Source organism: Ambystoma mexicanum, chromosome 2p (genome assembly GCF_040938575.1).
Source record: "Ambystoma mexicanum isolate Mex_15411 chromosome 2p, UKY_AmexF1_1, whole genome shotgun sequence".
NCBI lineage: Eukaryota > Metazoa > Chordata > Amphibia > Caudata > Ambystomatidae > Ambystoma > Ambystoma mexicanum.
Genome location: NC_090923.1, coordinates 1,002,720,009 through 1,002,744,992, shown reverse-complemented (window position 1 = coordinate 1,002,744,992; position 24,984 = coordinate 1,002,720,009). Strand labels below are relative to the sequence as shown.

General features: G+C 43.0%; 1 protein-coding gene across 2 annotated transcripts in view; it reads left to right on the top strand.

Annotated features, from left to right (window-relative positions):
- RELA (RELA proto-oncogene, NF-kB subunit) overlaps nucleotides 1–24,984 on the top strand; it is a 507,042-nt gene that overhangs the window by 174,477 nt on the left and 307,581 nt on the right. For both annotated transcript variants that reach the window (XM_069644816.1, XM_069644817.1), the window contains exon 6: nucleotides 17,227–17,318. In XM_069644816.1, the coding sequence (XP_069500917.1) occupies nucleotides 17,227–17,318 (92 nt within the window). The remainder of the gene's footprint in view (nucleotides 1–17,226; nucleotides 17,319–24,984) is intronic.

The window sequence follows — 24,984 nt, the reverse complement described above, 5'->3', positions numbered from 1 at the left end:
CTAAATGTTTGTAACATTTTTGATGCTTTTTCAATGTGCTCCGGTCCCTCCCGTCCCACAGGACGGAGGAATGTCCCATAAGTATGGAGGAAAGGGGACTATGGACTAGGAATAAGGTGGTCACTATGGTGAGTAACCTGGTTAATTTTGCTCACCTGTGAATTGGTTGTGCCTCTTCCACAAAGGTAATGCTGTTGGTTTCACTTAATTATTCATGTAAGGATAATTGTATAAGTGTCCCCCAACTGGGTTTTGCCCCCCCCCACCCATAAAACTGGGTTTTGCTTCCCCTGGCTTGCTGTTAGCCTGTCCAGAAAACATCTGCCATAGCTTTTACCTACCTAGAATAACTTTGGGTCATTTATAAAGTGTAACACTGGGTTTTGCTTTCCCTGGTCTGTTTTAGACAGACACTAGGAGTCTTAGGTTACACCTGCCTTTCAGTTGCTTATAGTATGGGTTTTACTTACCTTGAGTGTAACTGTGTTATCCTAAAATAAGTTTGAATAATTGCTTCCCTTAGTCTTTGAACTGAAAAGCAACCGTAATGCAATATTACACCCCAGTGTCCTCCTCCCCTAGAATAACTGTTATCCTGGATCAGAGTTATAGGTTTATATTGTGCCTAAGATCGGAGTGTCACTAGATCAGAAAAATTATTGTCCAGTTGATTAGACCATTTGATTTCTTTCTGAGCGTCACGGTACAACTGATAGGGTCTACTACTCTGGTATTACTGAAAGTAATCTAAAGGTAACTATTTTGACTTCCCAAGAACTCCTGTTAGGTGTTCCAAATAAGGTTATATGCTTTGGTCTGTGTACCTTCAAGCATAGTGTTGTGTTTTTATAAATGTGGTTATATATAATGTGATAGTACTCATTTTCCCCAAGATTTATCTGGACCTACTCATTTAAATAAACCATTTATTTTTACAATACAGTTTGTATTACAATTTCATTTGTACTGATTCTACAGCCCTCTGTCCCTCCAAAAACCAGCCTGGCTGCTCTGGTTACGTTACCCTGAACTCATTTGGGTACAGCATTATACTAAGATTGGAGTCTTGGACTGCCCCAGTTGAATGCTTTTACTAAGCTCTTACTTGGACTTCAGAAAGTGTCCTGACAGCCTCCAAAAAGCAGACGCAATAAGTCGTTACAATAAGGTATATGTTTTATATATGTACGAAGTGGAGGTGCATCCCATCAACAATAAGTTTGATGAACGGGTAATGGAAAGGGGTAAAAAGGATGTCATTGCAGAGATGCCAGCTATCCCATGGCTCCAGTTGGCTACATGGATCAAGCCTTTGCATCCCTTGACAGTTTCGGACCGGCACAACCAATACCTTTTACACACGAGTATCCCATAAAGGTATTCAATGTTGACTGGGTTAGCCTGCGCTCCCCAGCTGTTCTCCCCTTTTTGAAAACTTGATCTTCTGCCAAGGGCACATCGTACTCGAATATTGTGAACCAATTCTTCATCGCCTCGGGCCCCTTCCTGACCTTCTACAGCCTTCCCAAGAAGATTTTTGCTTCACCGGCGCGATCGTGCGCTTTCACACACTACTGCAATGTTGAGCACAAGGCTACCCACTTCTCAGGGCTGGACTAGAAAGTTAGGGGAACTACTCTGAAAAATTGTCAAATGCTCCTTGCGTGTTGAGTAACCGTTTGCTTTACAGGTTGTGGCTGTGTTTGCCTCATTTGTCGCATTATGAAGCATATTGTATACATGCTGTATAGTAGAGTATTGTGTGTGATGACTGTTTTCGCATAACTAAAGTTTACTCGCATCTATTGGTCCTGTCGACAATAATTGTATAGATATCTTTCATATACACTTGTCTAAGAGTAATTTGTGGTTTGTTGCTGTGTGCTCATTGCGGGCTTCCGATCACTATCGCCACTCCTCAGACTTAGTCTTGACCGCCTGCCAAGCTACCTACATTGGTCTGGCTTGTCCAGAAAGTTCCCCAGTTTCACTAAACCAAGGGTGGCCTCCTAAACTTCGGCACGTCAGGTATGAGTTTAGAAATTAACACCCTCCTCCAGCACTTGTACACACAGGTCCTCCTTCCTTACCCTATGCACTAGCACAGCCAATTGGCACAAGGCCTTGTCTGAGCATGAATGTTACTTATTTAGTTTGGGCACACAATGTCACCTGTCTCGCAAGAAGGTAGAGAGTGCTGCTTCAGGTGCGCGAGGGAGTATGAACGGACATGCATGAATTATAGTTAGCGCTGTGCAATTGAAGGCTGTCCCCTGTTACGCTCACACCAGAATGAATACAACCCTATAGGGAAAGAAGCCAAGAGATAGCTTGCAAGGATAACAAGGCTTAATTGTACAGAATACAAAAAATATCAGCAAAGGACTCTGCTGCTCGAGAACGTTCGGACTCCAGAATAAATGTTTCTGCCTTTTGAGAGGCCACAGCGTCATTAATGACATCACATATAGGGTCTGAACCTCACAGTTGACTGCTAAGCCAATATACATGATCCTGCTCCATATGGGATGCCAGGCTACAATTGGTTTGTTTCTCAGCCGTCTGCCGATTCCCACGTGGGTCTGCTGGGCTCATCGCTCCATGGAGTGAAGGTCCGGCCTCTCATAAATTACATTGTGAAAAGTACGATAATATGCTAAGCCTACTACTACATCACTATGGAATGAACCTGGGAGGCTCCTTGCCTGGTGCCAGGGGGAAGGGAGGAAGAAATACAGTCACACTGACCACACATTCTGCGCTTTGTGCCATGAAACAGTGCTGAATGAGGGAGAGGTGGGGTTTAGATTGAATATCCCCGGATGTAGCAGCAACACATACCGTTCTATTTTACATGGCTGTTTGTAACTGTCCTTGGTTTTCTGAACCACTTGCCCGAAGCAGCGGCGTGTCCATTACTTTAATATTTTCTTTGTTTTTGGCATTCTTTCACAAAATCGAAACCTACCTGTCTCTGGCTTCAATCACTGAAAACAAGCTGCTATTGTTGTTTGGCCCTGAGCACAAGTCAGCAACTGTTCGAAGCACACAATGTGTTGAATACCTACAAATAAATAATAACACTTATTATATTGAAAGTGGACATACGAAAATTTAGTTTCCATTCCTTCGATCTGTTAGGAGGGGTTACTCAGTGTGACAGCGAGAGAATGGAACTTCCTGAAATTATGTAAGCTCAACTATATATATTATTTGTGTGATTAAAAACAGCATGTGTGCTGTATGCATAATGACTAATTCAGCGTGACCCGCGAATGTGTGGTTTGACCAAAAGAATTGACGCAGTATGTTATGTTGAATGATATTTATACTGTGCGCTATAAAAACCGAGAGCATAACTCGCGGTTTGTTTCGGTCTAGTTATGATTGTTATTTGTGTATAGTTTAAAGAGGAACGAATAGTTTTTTTTTTTTGGACTTATTGCTTACTGGCCTTATGGGTTGTTAGTGGAGCATATTCTGACGATTACTCATCGAAGACCCGCAACCACAACTTGTATGCAGGCTAATGATAGCTAAACCGCTTTGTCCTGTGGAATATCCTGGTGTGCTGTCACCGTTGCATCGTTGTGTACCATAAAGTGGGGGTTGGGAGGAGGGTTGGGGGCTGAACCTTTTCTGTGGGCACTTGGTTCTCTTTTTGATTACTAATCTTACCAGTTCTGTTATAGTGCCATCTGTCTGTGGTTCAACATAAAACTTTACTATCTTTCCTTATTTTCTGGTGGGGCTTGCTATGTTAAGCGGGTGCTTCTGGTTCTCCATCTCATTGGGGGCTAAATCTACTTCACAGCGCTAACCTTTCATGCACGTGTGGTCTCAAATACTCCCCCATGTTGTTGTGTTCATTACGTGTGGTTTGTGTTTATTAGGTTTCATCCGGTTTCTGAATTGTACAGTAACGTGTTGTATTTGATTACCAAACGGCTACTAAAATATTTTATTCTGTTATCTACACAGATATATTGTACCATTCTGATTATGCCACAGTTTCCAGCTACCGTCGGCTGGATTCTTCAATCAACATTTCCAGATAACCATAAACTGTGCTTATTATATAACAGTTATGTGGGACTACCGACGGGGACCAATCTGCCCTTTGGCGGTACCAGCAATAGCGCTCAACCTGTCAGCGTTCATGGGGTAACAACGTGCGAAAGCGTTGCGCTTGAAAGTGCAAAGAATCCATATGTTCTCACAAACGGAACACCATGTGCATCATTAGAAAGTTTTGCTGGTGTAACATAAGGACACAGAGTACAGGGATTGATCAGTTGTTGAAAGCAATTGGCGTATCATGAGGAAGTTATAAACATTCTAAGCATGCAATGTTCAATAGCTAGAACTTGTATGGTAAACTAATATTGTTCATTTCGTGCACTTAATATAAAAGCACTTGTTACATTGCAGACTATTGATGTTTTCTTTAAAATAATGTTTTGCTATCCTATTTGGGACAATTAAGAAAGGTTATGCGCTGTGAGAGGATATGTGTGTTTATCTTCCTGTTTCTGCATTCAGTAATGTTATGGCGTGGGTGATCCCTTGGCACGTTTGGCTACGCTGGCCACGAACGTCCTGAAACTAGGTGGAGCATATCGTTTGGATTAGTGATGTCAGCTTCAGGGGCAGGTGATATGATTTGATGCTGCGAGCGAGCTTTAATTTAGGACGATGCATCAACGGATGAGATTAGCACAAGATGGTCACGCCCAACTCTTTCTTTTCTCATTTGTAAAAGTGAGGAAAACTAAGGTAAGATGCATAGGATTTTTTTTTAAATCAATTACGGTATGCTTAAATATACATGTCAGAACGATCAGGACAATACCATTTGTGAGCTAACTTCCCCTTTGATGTCTCCTAACAAGACTTTTGATGTGGGTGGGGGTGTTTATGCAGAGTGTTAAACCTAGAGCCTTTAGTGCCATAGCCAGAGAGGTGTTGGTGTGGTCTATAGGGTCATTTAGGCACAAGTTCACATATCCTGAAAGGATAATTTTGGACGTTGGTTTAAGGTTGTCATTGAGAAGATGAATGAGGTCGTCTTCGAGGAGCCGAGGGATTCAGGAGGCCTATATACTAGACTTAGTAGTATAGAGCTGGTGTGGGAGCTGGTGAGTTTTAGGGAGAGCAGATCAGTTGCCATCTAGCTTGGAGGGGTGCTTACTAATATTCAGGGTTTCTCTGTATATTAGTGCCACTCCCCCTCCTCTTGCATCCTGCCTATCTGCTCTTAGGATGGTGAATCCGGGGGATTGTTAGGAATCGTGCAGGGCCCGAGGCTGGATGTAGCCAGGACTCAGTAAGGGCTAGGAGGCCTAGCCTGTGAGTTTCAGTGAGCTAGTGGATGTCCAAGGTGTGGACAGGTACAGATTTTGCATTGATCAAGGCACCTTTGAATTGGGAGTGCTGGGTGTTGGAGATATCAGAGGTAAGTTGTTCTGACAAATCTGTGGTTTATGTGGTTTGGGCAGGGCTTTGTTGGCAGTTAAGAGAGCTTGGGACCTGGTTGGGGCAGACTGGTGGGGTAGACTGGTGGGGTGAGTATGGGCAGCAAGGTGTTTCATAAGAGGGGTTATTATTATGGATTAAGGTGCAGCTTGCCAGCCCAGAGTTTGTGGTGTAGATGTGCTGGCCATAGGTTATGAGCACTGGGGCTGATCGATATGTAGTCTGTTATTTCTTGAGGATAGCGGAGGGGGGGGGGGGGGGGGCGTGTGGTCAGTGGTGAGGGGGGTTTGGTGCGCAGAGGAAGTGGGGTGGCTCTGGGACAGAGTATATGTTGTGCTGCTGGTCGCTTGGCTATGTTTCTAATGGTGTGTAAGCTAGAGTGTGCAGCCGCGCTGCGCTTATCAGCTGTTGCAGTGATTTGCTCAGCGAGTCGGTCAGTGAGTTTTTGTAAACTAGTGTGACTCATGCAAGGTCTCATGGGGGAGGGTTGGTAGTGCAGGTGTGAATAACTATGAGCGGATGCCTTAGCATTATGCGTCATGACTGAGGAGGCGTGAATTGTCAGTGCTGGGATGCGGGATGACAAGGCGTTTGGACAGGAGGCATGCAACAAAATATTAGTGCTGGATGGATGTAATGGCCTAATGAAATGCTTGGCACATAATTGTAGCAGCATTGCTTGCTGAGCTGAATGCGTGCTTCTCTTTGGATGCTTGAGTGCTCACAAACTTTCCATTGTTTGTGGCTGGGTCAGGAGTGGCGTTTGGCTTTGAGCTTTGGAGGCCTGCGGTGCTTCTCTCTGTTGCATGGGGTTGATTGTACTTCAGCTGTTGTGCATGGCAAGCAGGGTTAGGATTGACCTCTTTGCACTGCTACGAGCAGCGGAGAGCTGCAGAGAGTGAATGGAGCCTTAAATCACAGCCTTTAAGAATGGCCAGCTCGGCCATCGGGCTCTGGTCGGATGTGGGGCCATGAACAACTTCTTGCCAATCAAGTTGCACAGGGACACAGTGGAGGTTTCTTGAATTTCACTAAACAGTATATACTTCTCTGAATACAGTGAATGTATCTGAGCATGCAGTGGATCTATTTCACTGTTTAATACCTGTATCCCAGTATATTCCTCTCAGTATAAAATGTATCTATCTATGTACAGTGTGTATATTTCAGTGTCTAATGTATGCCTCTCGTATGATATATACGTCTCAGTATGTAATGTATACTTTTCAGTGTTGAGTATATACATTTATGAATCTTGAATAATGTCCCAAACAGCCCCACCCCCATAGGTGTCGATCAACTAGAGATGGCGATCATTACTACTCTATCTAATTTCTCAGACTGGAAAATGCATAAATCAGCTAAATGTTAAGTGTTCTTGGGGATGACCAAGTTTACTTTACTCCCCTGGCATGTGCAAGGAATCAGTGGTGTGGTAAAAAGGGACAGTACCTTGGCATATATAAGCCAGAGACACATTGACATTTTATTTTTGCAATAGGGACCATTGTCCTAAGGAACACAGAAGATTTGGCAGGAAGCAGTAATGGATGTTGGTCTGTTCCTTATGTACATCTGCTGCATGTTTGCTTATAAGGGTTAGGGAAGCTATCCTTCTGCAGGTTGAGTCTTTACAAGACTGGAATGGTAGTTTGGTAGGGATAGGGCAGCTGAGTGGGAAACCAACATTTATACTATGTATATATAGATGATGCAATATTTTTCTCAGAAATGGTTGGCATGCTACTTGGTGTAAGGAACTCATGGTGGCAACAGTAAAGACAGACACGAGTGATCACAGTTCAAGGGTGTTCATCTGTATGTACAGGTTGGAAAAACGCCCAATCTAAACCTAAATCTAAGATGGGAGCAAGCTCCGACCAACAAATGATAAGACAGTCCTAGTGGCTTCTTGTCCACCAAAAAGGGCCTATACTAAAAAAATAAAAAATAAATTAAAAAAACAATTAAAAAAAGAAAACTATTGCCAATCTTTACAAATAAATACAAAAAGCGTGTGGGATAGTGTTCACAAGAAAGAAGTGTTCACAAATGATAAGTCATGATGTGGTAGCCTGAGGTCTCCCTTCCCCACGTTTTAAGCACGGGACAAGGCGGGACTCCTGAGCACAGCACACTCGAGCTTTTCCAGCACCAGACAGTTCCATTTCAGGTATCGGGACCTTCGGTGGTTGGGTCTCTTTTCTACAAAAAGTCTCTTGCCTCTGATGACTTGATGGGTTCCGAAAATAACAAAGTTCCTTTCCCTAATGTATGTAGGGTGATGACTTAACCCCTGTCTTTCCCTCTTCTGGGCTCAGACCCTTCTCCAATGTTTGGCTCCCTCCGTCGGGTTCACTACAGCATTCACGTGTCGTTTGGTGATGGCTTTTCACCCCTGGATCCCCCTCTTCCAGGCTCAGATCCACCAAAACATTTCTAGTGATAACTGGACCTTCGGTGGTTCAGATCTTGCTTCCGAGGGCCTGGTCTATTCAAAATAATATAGAAGATTTCCTTTCGGTATGTACATTGGTTGAGGAGTAGTCGCCCCTCGGCCCCCCTCTTCCAGGCTCAGACCCCGCTTGAAATTGAGCCACCCTCTGTCGGGTTCACTATGGCATTCATAAGCCTTAATGTCTTTTTAAACAGTTCACTGTGCACATCCCTCCATCGGGTACACTCTTATCAATCACACTTCTTTCTCTTTTCTCACTATGCGGGATTCACCTCCCTTAGCTTTTCATTTACTTGTAGGTCAAAGACTTTCGATTCTACAGGGGGTTTTACTAGACCCCTGTATGACCACTTCGACCTTTTCCTTCTGGCTCTTCTAGGGCCTTCTGGTATCAGTAGTTAAAACAAACGCGGGATCAACCAGAGTCTCTTGAATGAGCGCCCACGTGGTGCTGGCCCCTCTGAAGCTGGTTTTCCCTTAATGTTAACAGTTCTTTGAACTTGCCTTAATTTGCCCTTTGCGACTTTCATTCAACACAATTTGGTTTCTTATCAGCTCTCCCCTCGAATCGCCAGCTGTGATGAACTGCTTGGCTTTTCTTGCCTCTGGAGTCCAGGCTGGTACCACAGTAGCAAGCGTCTCTCCCTGTTCTGATTATCAGTGTAGGCATAGTTTGTGTACAGTTAACATCTGCTGCAACACACATTGGCTATTGTTCGTGGTCTTGCAATTGCTTTCAGGGAGGCTTTGCGGGTCTGGGTTGGAAAGGGCAAGGTCTCTTCTCTCCTTGTCAGCCTTTCGGGTCTTGCCACCTTTCTCCTTCTCTTGAACTGATGTGCTTGGATAGATGTTTCACCGAGTGGAAGTACCTGGAAGTACCTCTTTGCCTCAGGATGTTCTTGTACCTTTGTGGACTTCCTTTGCAATGTTGTGAACTCCTACAAGCCTTTTGGAGCGTTAATTTGGCTTTCCATTGCTAACCGTTGCCAAACCACACCCACTTCCCAGGCAAGGCTACAAAATTGTCTATGCGGCCACCAGCGCGCGTGCGCACTGAGCGGAAGTACCTGGAATTACCTCTTTGCCTCTTCACAGCGTTTGTCCCCGAGGCAACGAGGGCTTCCAGGGCTACCAGGGTTTACAACAACTTCTGGAGGTGGCAACAACATGTTGCCTCGAACATTGAAAATGGAATGCCCTGTATCAAACTTTCCGCTCTACCGGTAAGCGAAAAATCTGCAGCGCGTTCAAGAGCTGCTAGCTAGTCATGTTCCACACCTTTGAGACGCAAAACTGAAAATGCATTTAGAACGTCCCCGAGTGGTATCATGAACTCTGACATCAGAGCTTTCTGTAGTGGCACGCTTAAAGCCCACATGGCCAAACCTGTGGGTGGTACGGGGGGCAACCCAGAAATAAAGATCCTACGGGACACAGGCAGGAGATCCTGTGAGTAGAGAATCTGTCTTACGTAGAACTACTCCCCACTCAAACCCCCCCCCCCCCCCGCAGAGGCATTCAATCTAAATGCCCAAACGGAAAACAGCAAAAACATGTCGTTTGACACCGCGATCCTAAACATGGTCCCACCAACAGTGAAAATACCTAAACCTGATTCTCTAGCGGTCAATTGCAGCTGATGAGGCACTCTTCTCAGTTAAAACGCTGCCCGAAAATCTGTCTGGCTCACCTGTCGTGCTCCCTGATGTTAGTCATATCATTACAGACTCAATCATTTAATTTATCCAGCCCACCCCACGGAGGCCTCAAGCAACAACGCATAGTGTAAACACATCTAAGCAAATAAAACATACCGATAAATTAGTAGAGTTCTCATTACAGGCAATGAGCCTCGCAATACAATCATTGAATAAATGATTTGAATCCTTAGATCGGAAACTATCAAATCAAGCAGATCATCTGGAAATAATGCATGCATTGCAAAACTCTGTGGGGTCAAGCCTAAATCCAAAATTGGGCCCGTCGCAACAACCGATAACCCCAAAAGCCCCCGTAATCTCCATAGCTTGCCAAACTGACATGGAGCAACTGCACAAACTCTCAACACCACCAGTTGAACACCATAAGAGAAAAATCTATGTAAATATGCCATTACCATTCATAAACAAGGTAATTTATGAGGACCCAGTAGAGGATACCAATCTGCTTAACCAGAGTATCCCAACCTCAAAGCTCTCGGAAGCAGATGACCCGGTGGGAGGGGAAAAAGAAAACGTATACGATATTCACTCCAGGAATGCCCATCAAAAATAAAGACTGTGTTAGCAAAACTGACCAAAAATTAGAAAGCATTTAAGAGTGCAGGGAGTGCCACATCGAAACAATTTTTTAAGGCAATTACTTTGCCCAAAAAGAGCGTTTCAATAGCCTCTCAAGCTGTTAAGAAAAAATACTTAAAGCAATCACAAGCGAAAAAAAAGGTGACCCTTTGGTCAAACCTTTGCATGCGCTTGATTACCCATCTCTAGATGAATTGGTAAAAGAAGTCTCGAATTATAAGACCACAAATGTTGAATCCAAAAAGAAATGTTCATCAACTTCCCCTAACGATCCATCAAGTAACAAACCTACCAATGATGATAATGAGAAAGCGATGGACATGCATAGAGCTGAAATCTGCAAGGCAGTGGATGCCTACATGAAGGGCCATGTAGCACCAGCTCTTGCAGTCTTAGGACCCAAAAATGGCCGCCACAGGTGAGAGAGCTACCCAGTGGAGCTAAACCACTCCACAAGGAGCAGGATCACAGCGAAAAGCAGCGGCTCAATACATTAGGAGCACCCACATCAGAACAGTTTAGGCCGACCTCATTAGCTAGTTCGGATAAGAGGCAGGTAATAAACCTCGCAATAGCGATAACCAGACCCAGTGCCCCTATACTATCTTATAGCACACCTCCGATTTCGGACGTTAACAGTCACATCAGACCTCCCAGGGGCCCTCATGCCTCTCATTGAGAGTGCATTAGGCAATTTTAAGGAGCAAAGCACTCTCAACAGACAAATTGACAGGACCATTTCTCACAAAAGTGATATGGTTAGGGGTTCCAACTTACCATTTCGCAAACAACCTGCTTCCAATTCTCTAGTGCTGGCCTCTAAATCTCCTCCTGCCATCCAATACGACCTCAATCGAAGGTCAGTGATGGCGATTTTCTCAGATGTACATCAGCTTGAGGACATAATTTCTACGGATATTGCATTGGTTGAATTTCCAGATAATACAAACCTAAATTCTGATAGATTGTGTATATGAACTCGCAAGTAGTCCAAAATCTGATTTGGCAATCAAAGGAAGCTCTACACAAATTGGGCTTCATTATCTATGTAGATCCGACCCCATGTGGGGAGTTACCCACTGACATGAAACAATTCCAACCTGAACAAATCAAACCTGTAGTGAGTACCAAAGTAAATAGTGCTCAACAAAACGACAAGCAATGTCAGTGCAATAGCAATCAACGCTAACTAGTCTCTGTGCCTGGCAATTGTGACATCTCTCTGTTAAGTTGGAATACAAGAGGGTTTAAACGTCTGCTAAATAACGATCGGAGCAATATAGGCAAATTCGACAGGAAACATGGTTGTCTCAGTATCCAATTTGGTACAACCATTAAGTACATTTAAATCCAGCATCCAAATCTCTCCAAGGGAGACCAGCCTCAGGCTGATTTCTGTAAAAATAGATAAGGGACTTTCACCTGAGTTTTGTGTAGCTCCAAACAAGTACATGCTGTTGGTAAAGCTAAAGACCCAGAACACGGACTACGCCATACTTAATATATACTGGAATCCAGTGCTATTGTCGGATGACTGCTTCTTTAGGGATCTAAATGCTTTGTTGGACTAGTGGTTGAAGACCAAAGGTCATCCCATCTCGTATTAGCTGGTGATCTGAACCTCATTTGCTTAGCCTTGATTAACTCGCACAACAAGGAGAGACTACATCAGTGGAATTCAAGTTTGCCTATACTAAATGGCGTGTTTGACTCTGATAACCCGCAGTGCCGACATGGAGCAGAGGCTCCAGTGCAATGACCATCGACTATATCTGTCAATCATGTTGTTTTGCCTTTCTTGAAGAAATTTCGTGTGATCAATTCCTCTGAGTGACCACAATATGTTAACAGCAGAATGGGAAACCAAAGTTGGAAATGTTGTAAGGGTGGCTAGACAATCTAAAGGATGTTGAGGATGCTCTTTCATTTCAATCAGTATTTAACTCCCTCCTTGAGTAGTGGAGTCACGCAATTGGAAAGTGTGGGTATAGCGTATAGCGATGTGATGCATTTAATTCAGCAACGAAATTAAACGTCACCAGGCAACATCACTTGCATATATATAACGTTGTAAGAACAAGAAAATCGCTATACCGAGCTGAATTGAGAAAGCTTGCCAATTGTCCTCCGACCATCAGAGACGAGCTCCCCAAAAAAATCAGAGCTGACTATAAAAACTGGATCGAATGTCATAGAGTGCAGTTATATCAGAGGGATGGTGCTGACATGCTAAAGATCTTGGCAAACAAAAATACATCCAAAATGTGGGCCATTATAAATCGATATACCATAAGGCCTCAAACAGCAATGCAATCTACCGCTGTGAACACACATCAATTGGTAACACGTTTTAAGCAACTATACCCTGTCCCTAATGGTTGTGAAACTTTGTAACAGCTAATAATTCCCATTAAATTCCATCTCTCCTTCCACCAAGACGATATCCTCTATCTCATCAAAACAGCCAGTAACTTCAAAGCAATGGGCCCGGATCGCTTGTCGAACTATACATTGAAATATCATCCAGAGATCTGGGCATTTATTTTGCACAACATTTTTTTAGCTATAAATCATACCGAGAGCCTACCTAAAACTTGGACACCAGCGATTTATTTAATTTATTTACATTTTTAAAGCACTCACACAGCCCACAGGCATCGAGGCGCTGTTATAGGAATTGTTTGTTTTTTAGTTGCATAATTGTTTTTCTTTTTTTTTGTCTTGGTTGCATATTTATAATGCGCTTAAACACCCAGAGGTTTCTAAGCACGGACCCGGGGATCGATCCTGTGTTGCTTCGTGTCGTCTTGCTTCCAAGGCGTGCATTTTGCCGCTGAGCTATCCTCCCGGGACGATCACTGTGCCCATCTACAAAGAGATTGGCATTCCCCAAATAGCTACCGACCCATCTCGCTTTTAGATGTGCCAGGCAAGATTTACTGTCGACTAATCCTCATAACTAAATGTGTTGACAGCGAAAGAGAATCTTAAATATCCATTTCAATCGGGTTTTGTCACGGACTTGAGCACAATCCCGAACATACTCACCTTAAATATGATTAAGTCCCAATATGCTGCCCGGGGTCAGTCACTCTATTTGGGATTCATTGATTTTCGGGCGGCCTTTGACTCCATAGATCGAGTGCTCCTATACGCAAAACTGAGAAAGCATGATTGCCCGACCACCTTAATATCCCCAATCATGTTATTTCATATGAAAACATTAATGCAAGTGCGAGTAACCTTTGATGGTAAATTATCTCCCCCAATTTCCATGCAAAGAGGATTAAAACAGGGTTTCTCGCTTCTTTTCTGTTTAACCTTTTCATATTAGACATGGGGGAAACCTTTACAAATTGCTCTGGTGATTTCCCCCCCCCCCCCCCCCCCCCCCCCATATACGAAGCACCCAAAAAGTTCCATATTTATTGTATGCGGGTGACCTTGTACTCCTGTCACAAACACCATTGGGTCTTCAAAAAATGTTACACCAACTAGATATGTATGCCAAAGATGACAACCTGGTCATAAACACAAGCAAGACCCAAATAATAGTTTGCAATAATAACTTGAAGTCAAAAAAGTACAAGCATAAATGGTATTTACAGGGAAGCAAATTGCTTAATGTCCAGCAATATAAATACTTAGGTGTGATTGTACAAGACACAAATAATACTAATCTGTACACTCTAGAACTCAGAAGCAAATTACAAACATTAATCTCGCAAGCCAAAATTCTTGCCACGAGGTTTGGAAAATACTCCCTTAAGCATATAGTGACATTTTATCAAATGAAAGTTCTTCGTAGCTTACTTTATGGTGTGGAAGCCACATTGCCCAAAAAAACGAAAATTCTGGGACGTGTTGGAGTCCAAATTTTGGCAGCAAATTCTGCAGTTACCTAGTTGCACTCCTCTATCCATGATATGACATGAACTTGGAGCCCGGTCTTTATATTGTCAGGTGATATGGAAGAGATGTGCACTATTTCGAAAATGTCTCTTAGGCCTAGAAACATCCAACATTCTAAGAGTAGTGGCACATTATTTGCTAACATCTGAAAATGAATTCCCAATAGCTTGGCATAATTGCACAATGAATGCGCTAGCTGATGCATCCATCACCATGGACTTACTCGTTACAAATCCAGGACGTGTCAAAATAAAAATCCACCAACGCGACTGGACAGATAATATAGCAAAGTGCACCTCACTTAAATATTTCAAAACCCTTTTGTTTGGGAGCAAGAGATACAGAGTGATGGCTGAATAGTTGAATAAATGCCCATCTCCACACATCCGCACACAATATATGCGTTTTAGACTTAATTAATGGCACACTCGCGAAGTGTTATGCAGGAGAAAATTGGTACCCCTAAAACAGAATTATTGTCATTACTGTCTGAATGTAAACAAAAAAAGAGACTCTACATCTCATTGTGGAATGTCCTGAATGAAGTGTGATACGTTTTTTAAGAAAGTATTTGATCTGCATAGCAACTTGCATCATGATCGGATATGGCAATTGATTTTCTGAAGTCTGAGACTAACAGTGAAAATTGCTATAGTACACTATCTTGATGTGGTCTTACCGACACTTAAACATTGATGTTCTGTTTCTGAAGTTCCCAAATGGCCAATAGGCCAATAGGACTGTTTTTGTTTAATTCTGTGCACTAATTACAATAGTAATGATTGTAATAATTATCTTCTTCCTGGTTGAAAAATGTTTTTCATTTGTGTGAAAAGATACGCACAACAAGTTTTGTAAAGAAAAGTATTTGAAGAGTTGACCTGTCGACTAACCAAATAAAAAAAAAAGAGAGATGTTTCGTCGTGCTGTCTGCTTTTCTCGTAATGTGCTCTCATGCTGCACTTTTTATCCATGTGGGGAAGGGAAACGGCTGTCAGGTGTGTGAGGTTCTGGTCAATTGCCTGACTCTGCCTGACCCTTGTGTTGGGACATGTCAGGTTAACCACGCTAGTGTTAGTCTGTTGTCTTTCATGGTGTAAGAAAGTCTTTGTCATAAAAAGAGGCTTGGGGGCTAGAGTTTCTGAGTTTCCTATGTGGCAGGATGGGAAAAAGGTGTTAGAAGAATGGGGATACCGCGTCTCGCCCATCAGTATCCCATTTCCACTCCTCGAAGACCCCCCCCCCCATCCAGTTGATCCTCCCTCACTGGTCCACCCCCAGGAACTGGATCCAATAGCAATGGTCCTGTCCTGGCCACCTGGATGACAGATCCCCCGGGGACTAGTTAGAGGGACACCTTCAGGTTTCTCACATAGGCCACCTACATCATTGGTGTGTGACTTTAATTGCAACATGCAACCAATCGCAGGAACTTGAATACCACTGGACGTACAGGAAGGATGGTGAGGCAAGCTTCCAAGGCTTTACAACAGGTGGTGATAAGAGTTGAAAGGGTGTGGTCATCTCCACCCAACTGTCATATGTTGTATTATTCAGTCATATAGATCAATAATGCAGATGATTATCAACGGGTCACTGTTGGATCACACCCCTTACAATTTGTATTTAGCTGGAAAACCTGTACATCCCTCATTCCAACCTGGAGGCTAAATGTAAGTGTGGTATCTGATGGTTATTACCATACTTGATCGAAAAATTATTTAATATTTTCAATTTGACCAATTTTTTTTTATTGTTGGGTAAATTCGATGAAATATATATGGGGTGGTGTAAGGGAATAGTTAAAGGTGGGGGGCATTCAGGGGGATTTTGGGGGGGGGGATCTTCCCCTGCATTTTAGAACCAAAATAACAACCAGAAATATTTCAGTCGAAATGGAAAAGGCCAAATATTTTCGATCCAGTAGACCCAAACCATCTGATGCAGCAAATGGGGTCTGCATTGGCCAAGAAATTAGATGTTTTTCAACTTCAATGAAGATTCGATTCGTAATTGTCTGGTAGTTGAAAGTAGTCTACACGTGTTACCTTAATTCCTGCCGATACCTTTTTTGGTGCAGTGGAAGTTGGAGCAGAACAGTAACCTGAATTTCTCCGAACATTGAGAACCTAGTACTCGGTCATGCTACTTATGCTGCTATGTTCTCTGAAGAATCTCTTCTAGGGAAGCAGTTGCTGATTGGGCTAGCAGCAAATTGCTTCACCTTAATGCTAGGACCCTGAGCCTTCATTCCTGGCTGTTGAGGTGTAAGGTTTGGGAGCTATCAGAGGAGGTTCTTTGTGCAATACTTTTGGCAAGCGTTCTTTACCCATTTAAGTTGGTCGCTGGCAAAAGTTCACAAGTTGGTGTCATGATGTAGAGCTTGAGCCATTGTTGGTCTCAATCAGCACAGTTTTGACGTTTCTGCTAAAATTGGTTCTGATTTGAACATTGGTATAGTGAAAGGTTACTTGGTGGCCTTTTCTGTCTTTAAAAGAATGCCTGAACAAGATTCATGCATTTGTGTTCCTTTTTGAGTTTTCATTTCCTCAAGGACTTAACTGAGAACATCCCAAAGCCTTTTTTTTGGCCCTTACATGGAATTTGAGTTTGGTTTTGTTTCACTGCCAACAAAAGATCAGTGTACCAGTGTGCTTCACTCCTCCACCCAAGGAGGAACTGTGGCAAGAATACTATTATGCATCAGAAAGAATTTTACTGAAGGTAAGTAATTTGTCCTTATTCCGGGGTTGAATCCTGGATTTTATCAGTGTGTTGTATCCACCTATTCTCTGTTGCTATAAATGTGAAGGAAGTTGGCATTTTGCACTTGGACCTTACACCAGAAGCTCTCCTTTGTCAACTCCCACCCGAATTTGCAGCTGTTCTTGGTGTTTGGTAAAGATAATCCCAGAAGGGGGCTTGTGTAAATCGTGCACAAGTCTGCTACTGAATGGGGCACTAAAGTGACATAAGGATTATACAAGCAACCAATAGGTCTTCAGTAAGAAGCAGATTTCAAGTCATCCTGCATGGTGGCAGCAGCTCCCAATTTACATTTCTTTAACCTTTTTTTTCCAGTTTTCAGAATTTGGGAATTCAGTGTGTGAAGAAGCGGGAACTTGATGAAGCAGTTGCTGAACGGATCCGTACCAACAACAACCCCTTCAATGGTAAATTGCCCTCCAATCTTCATTTTCCTTTCCTTTTGCGTGCGCTTTTCAGAATTCAGATCTAAATGCATACAGAAGGTGTTCTCAGACATGACTCACTTTCTTCTCTGAATGTGCAGTAATCCTTGTCAGAAGGCTTCTCTCTAAAGTGGAGAAAATAACATCCCATGGTCCTCATGCTTAAACAATATCAGTCTGTCAATGTTAGTATATCTATTGCGACAAGGCTGAAACCCACTTGGGTCTTGTGAATTACTTTGCAGACTTGCTTAGAATAATTTGTCAGTTTAGCTCGTATTGTAAAATCTGCATTTTTTAAAAAATTGACTCATTTATGGCACTGTCATAATGTTACTATCCAAAGAATCTTTTCCCTATTTGAGACTCATTGACATGACATTTTCTCTAAAGGTAGAATATAACAGTTTGTGCAGTTGGCCTTGTAATTGTTTTAATGTAGATAGAGGGGAAGAGTACGTGTGGCAACTGGACCTGCTTCATTTGCTAGGATGGTTTTTCAACAGCAGATAATGGACCTGCAGTTGCAGTCCTTGGACTCCAGAGGTGGGAATACATAATGACTATGCTCACTACTTGTGGACAGAAATAATGGGTACCGATCCAGAAAACATCGTGCTGTGACATGAGATGCGGTTCACCTGGGGAGGTGCCAAAGGTTCCACTGACATGGATCTTGCCATTAAACTCATTTGGAAAATGTAATTTGCACTTGAGAGTGAGTCCTAGGTTGTACTTCTGGTGAGAGAGAGGTCCTGTACTTTATATTTTTCCCCACTGATTAAATTGCGCAGACTTTTTTTTGGCCCTTTTTACCCTCATTCTTGAGACCAAATCCTATGATTGAGCTCTTTTTTTTTTTTTCTGTTGTCTTTTTTTTTTCCTCCCTTATCACTACAACTTGCTAGTACTTTTTGTCTAGCTCCACTACCTCCCTCAAGGGTGCTATTGTGGTGAGCAGCTGGTTCCCATACCTTTTTCTCTAAAGTGTGTATCACTTTTTATTAGTGTGCCACTACTGTGCACCATTGTTACTGCAAATATGCTTTTTGGCCGCTAGATAGGCCTAAATTGTTACTGTTGTCTAAGCTCTGCCTGTCTGGGCCTCTGTTTTGTTGTCTCTCCATCTTGTTTAGGATAGGGAATGGTTCTGCCTCTTCCGGGCTCTGTACAGAGACCGGAAAGGGCAGCTGTGCAACACCAATGCACAACCTCACCTTGATGTTTGATAACAGCTCGATTTGAACGGTGAAACATTTCGGTTAAGTCAGCAAGGGTTTACCCCCTGCCCCCAGCATGTTCTGTATCTGAGGAAGTCTTTGAGACATTCTTAAGTGGATTACTGGAACCCTTATCAGAAGCATTGAGAGGATCCTTGAAGGATGCTGGACTGCTGCTGAGCCCGTGATTGGCCAAGCCATATTCTGTAAAGCAAAGCGCCACATCTTTCAGCCACGGGAAGTCTACCACAGGTTTCTCCCTCCCTCTCTTCCTTGAGCCAGTATGGACAATTTGTTCTTCCTCACCCTTTAATTTGGAACACTTAGTCTCTACTAGGACCCACAGAGCTGCTCTGTTCTGGGTGGTCTACACTTCTTTTTAGGGGATCCCACCTTGAATCTGGACATCAAGCGGATTGGCCTGTGGCTTCCTTTGCTGTGTGACATTGAGGGACATTTGTGTTGCTTGAGCCCCAGGCTGTTGGCCTAAGTCCTTAGTTCCATCCTTGTTGCTAGCAATCCCTGGCTGCACCATCTCAAGACTCCTCACCACCAGTCCTGTGGACTGTCCTTCTCCAGCGTTGTAGGACATCTGTAGAGGCCTTCTCTAAAATGGATCCTAAAGTCCAGCTACAAGTACTGACCGTGGGTCTGTAAACTGGGTCTGAAATTGCCACCGGCTAGACCCACTTATGACCAAACACTCACCTCTGCACCCACCACCCATGGGCCTTCTTCAATTAAGCCAACAGTAGTAGTAGTAGTATTCTCCAAGTCCTCTGACGTACCTGGAGTTGTTGGTCAACCTCCTGGGTCTGTGTCTCCTGTGTATATGTTTAGGGGCGACGTGGAAGATGTGGGCGCTTTGCATACCCTTCTCCCCCCACACCCTGACGCCATGTACATCTCCAAAACGTTTGCATGTCCTTACCTGCCGTCATCCTTAGTCTATTGATAGTGAAAACTGAATGCATGAATCTGCTCTGGGGTGTACGCCGACACCCCAGATTGGTGACAGCCCCTTTTTTTCAGGGAACCTGTGTGTACATACTTAACACTGCATAATACGAGCACAGCACTTGCCCATTGGTTTTGTCCTATTTTACCTATGGGAGGACTTTTCGTATTTTCTAAAAATTCGCCCAAACAGCTCATCTTGAGGAACCGCAAGGATCTATTGACTTTTCAGATCAGTATTGGTGTTTTTGTTGGTTTGCCTTGTGGGGCTTGTGAATCAATTTGGACTCGCATGCTTTGCATATTCCTCCATCTAGTGGTTAGTTCAGAGTATTGCAACATTTTGTAGGTTGACGGACGGGAAGTTTCCTGCCATTCTTTCGTTTTCTTTTCATATACGTGTGCAGGGTCCCACAATCCCCATTGGTTCCTCTACCCTCAGATTGTGTTTTTCCATCATTTGTCTGTTCCCAGAATTTGTAACGGGAGATTTTTCAACTATGAAACTAGTAATATTTCCACAACTGCTATTCCGGGACAACCCCAAAGAAACTTGCCAGTGACTGGGAGATCAGAGGAAGAGATAATCTCCTATACAAATTCAAGGCGTGATTGGGTCAATCTCTCTGTGACTGACATACTAATTGTTTAATTTCGGCCCACCTTCCCAACCGGTTCACGCCATGGAGGGTATACTCTTTGTTTTGTCCTCAATGTAACAATGTGCCCCATGCTCGATACACATGGTATGCAATCGATGCTCATCTTGATGACGCTGAAAACTCCTACACAGCATGTAAAATGTTTAATGTAAAAACTCTACAGTGCCGGCGTATCCAGCGCTGCTTGGTGTTGGCTATGTAGGCCGATGTAAAGCCATAGAGCTGTTCATCCTTAGAGAATTAGAATCCCCTATAACACCACTAGATTATTGCACTAAAGATGCAATCTGGTGCTCGAAGAGACAAAACACGCTACTAGAGAAAATATCACTCTTACAAACAAAAATAGGGACTAAAAAACTGCCGGTTGATGCACAATTTTTAGAGACAATCGACTCCTCTACCAACCTATGTAGACCATTTGCGTTTTCCCCTGTCTCCATAAGGGAAGTAGAAGGAATAATATCTAGTCTTAAACCAGCCAGATGCCAAGGGGACATCTGCTCACCGACAGTCGTCAAAGAGTCAGCGGAGTAGTTCGCTCCATTCATCACCTCGTCCATGAATGCATCCTTCGAACCGATTAATGTTCCGACTAACTGGAAAGATGTCTGTCATTCCACTACTAAAAAAAAAAATGAGGCTCGACCCTAACATCCCTATTAATTACAAGACTATAACGACAGTAACTTTCTTATTGAAAATTCTTGACAGGGCTGCATACTTACTAATTCAAGACAATCTCTCCTAGGCTTTCGACAGTCAGGTTTCAGACCGGCTCATGGTACTGAATCAGCCTTTATAGACCTAAAAAATCAAATGGATGAACTAAAAGACAAAGGTAACCTAGCCCGCCTCCTCCTCCTATTAGACCTATTAGCAGCCTTTGATTTAGTCGACCACAAAGTCTTGTGTAAACACGTGACCTCGGCAGCCCACTTCTCCGCCAAAGCTTCCACTTGGATACAGTCCTTCCTCTCCAACAGAACCATGAGGGTATTCGCACCGACAGCTTCAGCTGAGCCTGCCCCAGTCTCCTGCGGAGTACCACAAGGCTCTTGCGCCTCCCCCACATTATATAACATTTTTACCAAGCCACTTTTTGACAACTTAGACAACATGGGTGTCACCTACATTAACTACACGGATGACATCCAAATCCTCATCCCTATCACAGGCTCTTACGACAGATACCAAACTGCTAAATGAAATATACCAAACTATTCAGGCGTGGATGGCTATCCACGGCCTCTGTCTTAACAATGATAAGACAGAACTACTCCTTATCGGATCACAGACCCATCTAACCAAACTAGAAACCAATTTAAATCCTTCAATATTGATGGCATCGACATCAAAGTCTCCAAGGAAGTGGAAACTCTCAGCATTTATCTTGACTCCACCCTCACTAGACAAGTTAATGCTACGGCCTCCGCAACAGCCTACACATCGGAACTGATTAATGCCTGCAGACTATTCCTGTCCCCCGACAGTTGCATCACACTGGCCAGAGCCCTCATACTATATAAACTAGACTATTGCAATGCCTTGTACCCAAGTACGAACAGACGGAATGTGAATAAACTACAAGTGTTACTAAATAATGCGTTGAGAGCAGCACTCAACATCCCGAGAGCCAACCACATCACCTCAGCTAGACGCAATGTCCACTGACTTCCTGTTCAAGACCGAATCGTGTTCAAATCTCTAGTACTAACACACAATTCCCTCTCCAACTAGGCACCGAAATACCTTGTGAAGAAATTCACTAGAAATCAATCTGACCAACCCACCTGGTCCAAACATACACACTGCTTAAAGATTCCAAGATTCAAGCTACAAAAAGCTGGGGCAACAGTTGTCCAGAACTTCAGGGAAAATGTGTAAACTTGGCTCTTTGCACAGTAGCGGTAATTTTTAAATTGTTTTTTTTTTTGTTTTGTTTTTTTTTAAGCCTACAGCACCTGGCATTCCCAGGCGGTCTCCCATCCAGGTACTAACTAGGCCATACACTGCTTAGCCTCCGAGATCCGGCACATTCATTCAGTGTGGTGTGGCCGTAGGCGGTACAGTAGCAGTAATTGGCGGTGCCCTTGACCTACATTTGTAGCTATGTTTTGACTGATGTCCGTCTACCTGTACCCCTTACAATGTATTGAACTGTCGTCTGTCTCGCAACATTTCTGTAATCTTCAAGCAATGCGCCCTGATACCTTTGGGTTTGGTGCGCTATATAAATGAACAAATAAATAAATACGAGGATGTAATTTAGGTGAAATCCATTGCAGAAGGATGATCAGTCAGACTGAGAAATAACTAATTTCAACTTTGCAAACAACCCACAAGGTTCAAATTCAACCGGGCCTATCTCCGGATAGCTTGCAAGCAAGCATGCTCTTGCTACTTTTCATTGGCTGCTAAGGCCCCTGCGCCATCGGAAATAAAAGCTGTATCATACATTCAACTGCCAAGGGGGAAATCGGGACCAGACTCTAACAAAGGCGATATCCAGCGGTGGACTAGGAACCAGAAGTGACCCGGGACAGATTTTTTAAAGTGGCTTCATAATACACTGTGCAAGTGAATGTAGAGAGTAAGCCAAACCCCTCCAAATTAGGGTTTGGGCATCTCCGCTCAAGGAAACCTAGAAAGTTTGATCCAACAAGGGTATTTTAAAGCACCATCATATAATCAGATTAATAAAATACTTAAACATAAATTGACAAAATACATTTTTTTTACAGTAAGGAATAACATACTGGCATTTTTATAACAAATACTTTGCTTTAAAGCGATGCTGTGACTGGAAGGATAAGCTGAGCAGAACACCTATATTAAAGAGACCTTTAATGTATAGGCCTGCTGGGAAATCGACAGAGTTCCCTGTAGGCCAGTCCACCACTGGTGCTATCAATATTCGCATGGAAACCAATACACAGCTCCGAACAATTAGATGCTGAAGGCCCATAACACTAGAAACATATAAAAACTAAATTTGCCACTGAAGGGAATGGGGCACCTAGACCTAAATATGGCCCTTAAAGAAACTGCTCCTAAAACATATTTCCAAATATGGTGTCCTGGGGACTCGAGCTAAAACGTTGGCAGCCAAAGAGATCATTGAAAAAGCACCCACCAAAAGTACAGAGCTAGAGAAGTGTAATCCAGGGATGGTAACATCCATGCCTAAAACAGGAGAAGCCGAGAAATGCAAACTTTGCAAAGCACCCTTTTTCAATGCCCTGAGGGCAACATTCCCAACCGCTCCCTGCAGCAACAGAGGACACTTCGTCACACACACTCCTGCAAGGGGGATGTGAACGACACGAGGAATGGGAACTATGATGGTGAGGTTGTGGTTGAGGAAGAGTGCAGAGGGGATAGATAACCTAGATGTGGACAACTCCTCATGCAATGCCTAGTGTTAAGCCACGATAATAGCCCCACTTTTTTTGGCTCCTGAACTTTTTGCCCCTGGTCTTTTGTGGTTCCTTGATCTTTTTGGTGGCCAAAGGGACTTCACTGAAAGTCCCTCAACCATTACGTCTCTTTTTACCTTATGTGATATATATGGTATTGGGTTGCCCCTAAAATGCCCAGTGCCAGGGGTGCCTCAGGCTACCCATGTTTTCTCTAAGGTGATCTTCTCACCCTATGCAGGTTATAGGCAGCTATACTTTAGTTTTGGCTTCACCAGGGGTGAAAGCCATTGTACGGCATTGGTAGGCTAATGTACCTTTTTGGAAGCCAGTGGAGTGCCAATTGGTTTTTTAAATGCTGGTATCGGTCATTTTGGGTTTCAGGGCTTTCCTTTGTCTAGGTGACCACGAGGTAGGCTGCAGATGGCCTTCTCATTATGTGGACTCTCATGGCAGCCTCCATTTTGGTCCTAACGTGTTTAGTCCAGCATAGGTCCAGTCCCTTTTGTTCAAGGGTATTTATTTTGTGGGAAATAGTTTATTAAAAAAACATTTCACAAGTTATACAGTTGCAACTATTACATAAAGCCTTATGAAAACATTGATAATTACCTTCAAACTTTTTAAATATTAAAATATTGAATCATTTAGCACCTAAACTTCTGAATCGATTTTCAGTATTATTCCTGTTATTTATTTTAAAATATCCTTATTACTGTCATATCCTGATTACTCAAATTCATACATTTTGTGTTTGTTTTTTTTTGGGGAATCTTGATAATTTGAAGAGCAAAGATGTCTGGGATGCAACAAAATACTTCAGCAACCACTATGCCTGGACTATGAACAAATGTTGTGAATATTAAGGCTCTTCAATTTGCTGTACATAAATGTAATAAGTGTTTGTGCATTTGAAGCATTTTTCTTTCTATTCCCCGGATGGTGCCCATCTCTCCAAAGACACTAAAGGGTTAAATGAAACCTCATGTACATGTATATGGAGTTTCCTACCCCAAATCGCAAGAAATACACAGGAAGTAAGCACATATGTCTCAGAATTTTTTCCATATTCAAGTTTTTACTTTGAAATCAGAGTGCCGATGACACCATTTGGTTTTTTTTTTTGGGGGAGTGGGGGGCGAGGGGGTTTTCCAGCAGGCAATAACGATTAGGATCTAAATCGGATAGAATTGAATCACATTTTTGTACAAATGTGTGTAAACTATTTTAAAGATTAATTTTTTCAGTAACTGCAAGGAATAAAATAAGCAGTATTGCATCGCAGCTTGTGATACACAACTGCAGAGATGCATTTTTATTTAATCATGTTGCACACATTTACATGAGTTGTAGTACAAGGACATCACCTTCTTAAAGGGATGGTCTAGTA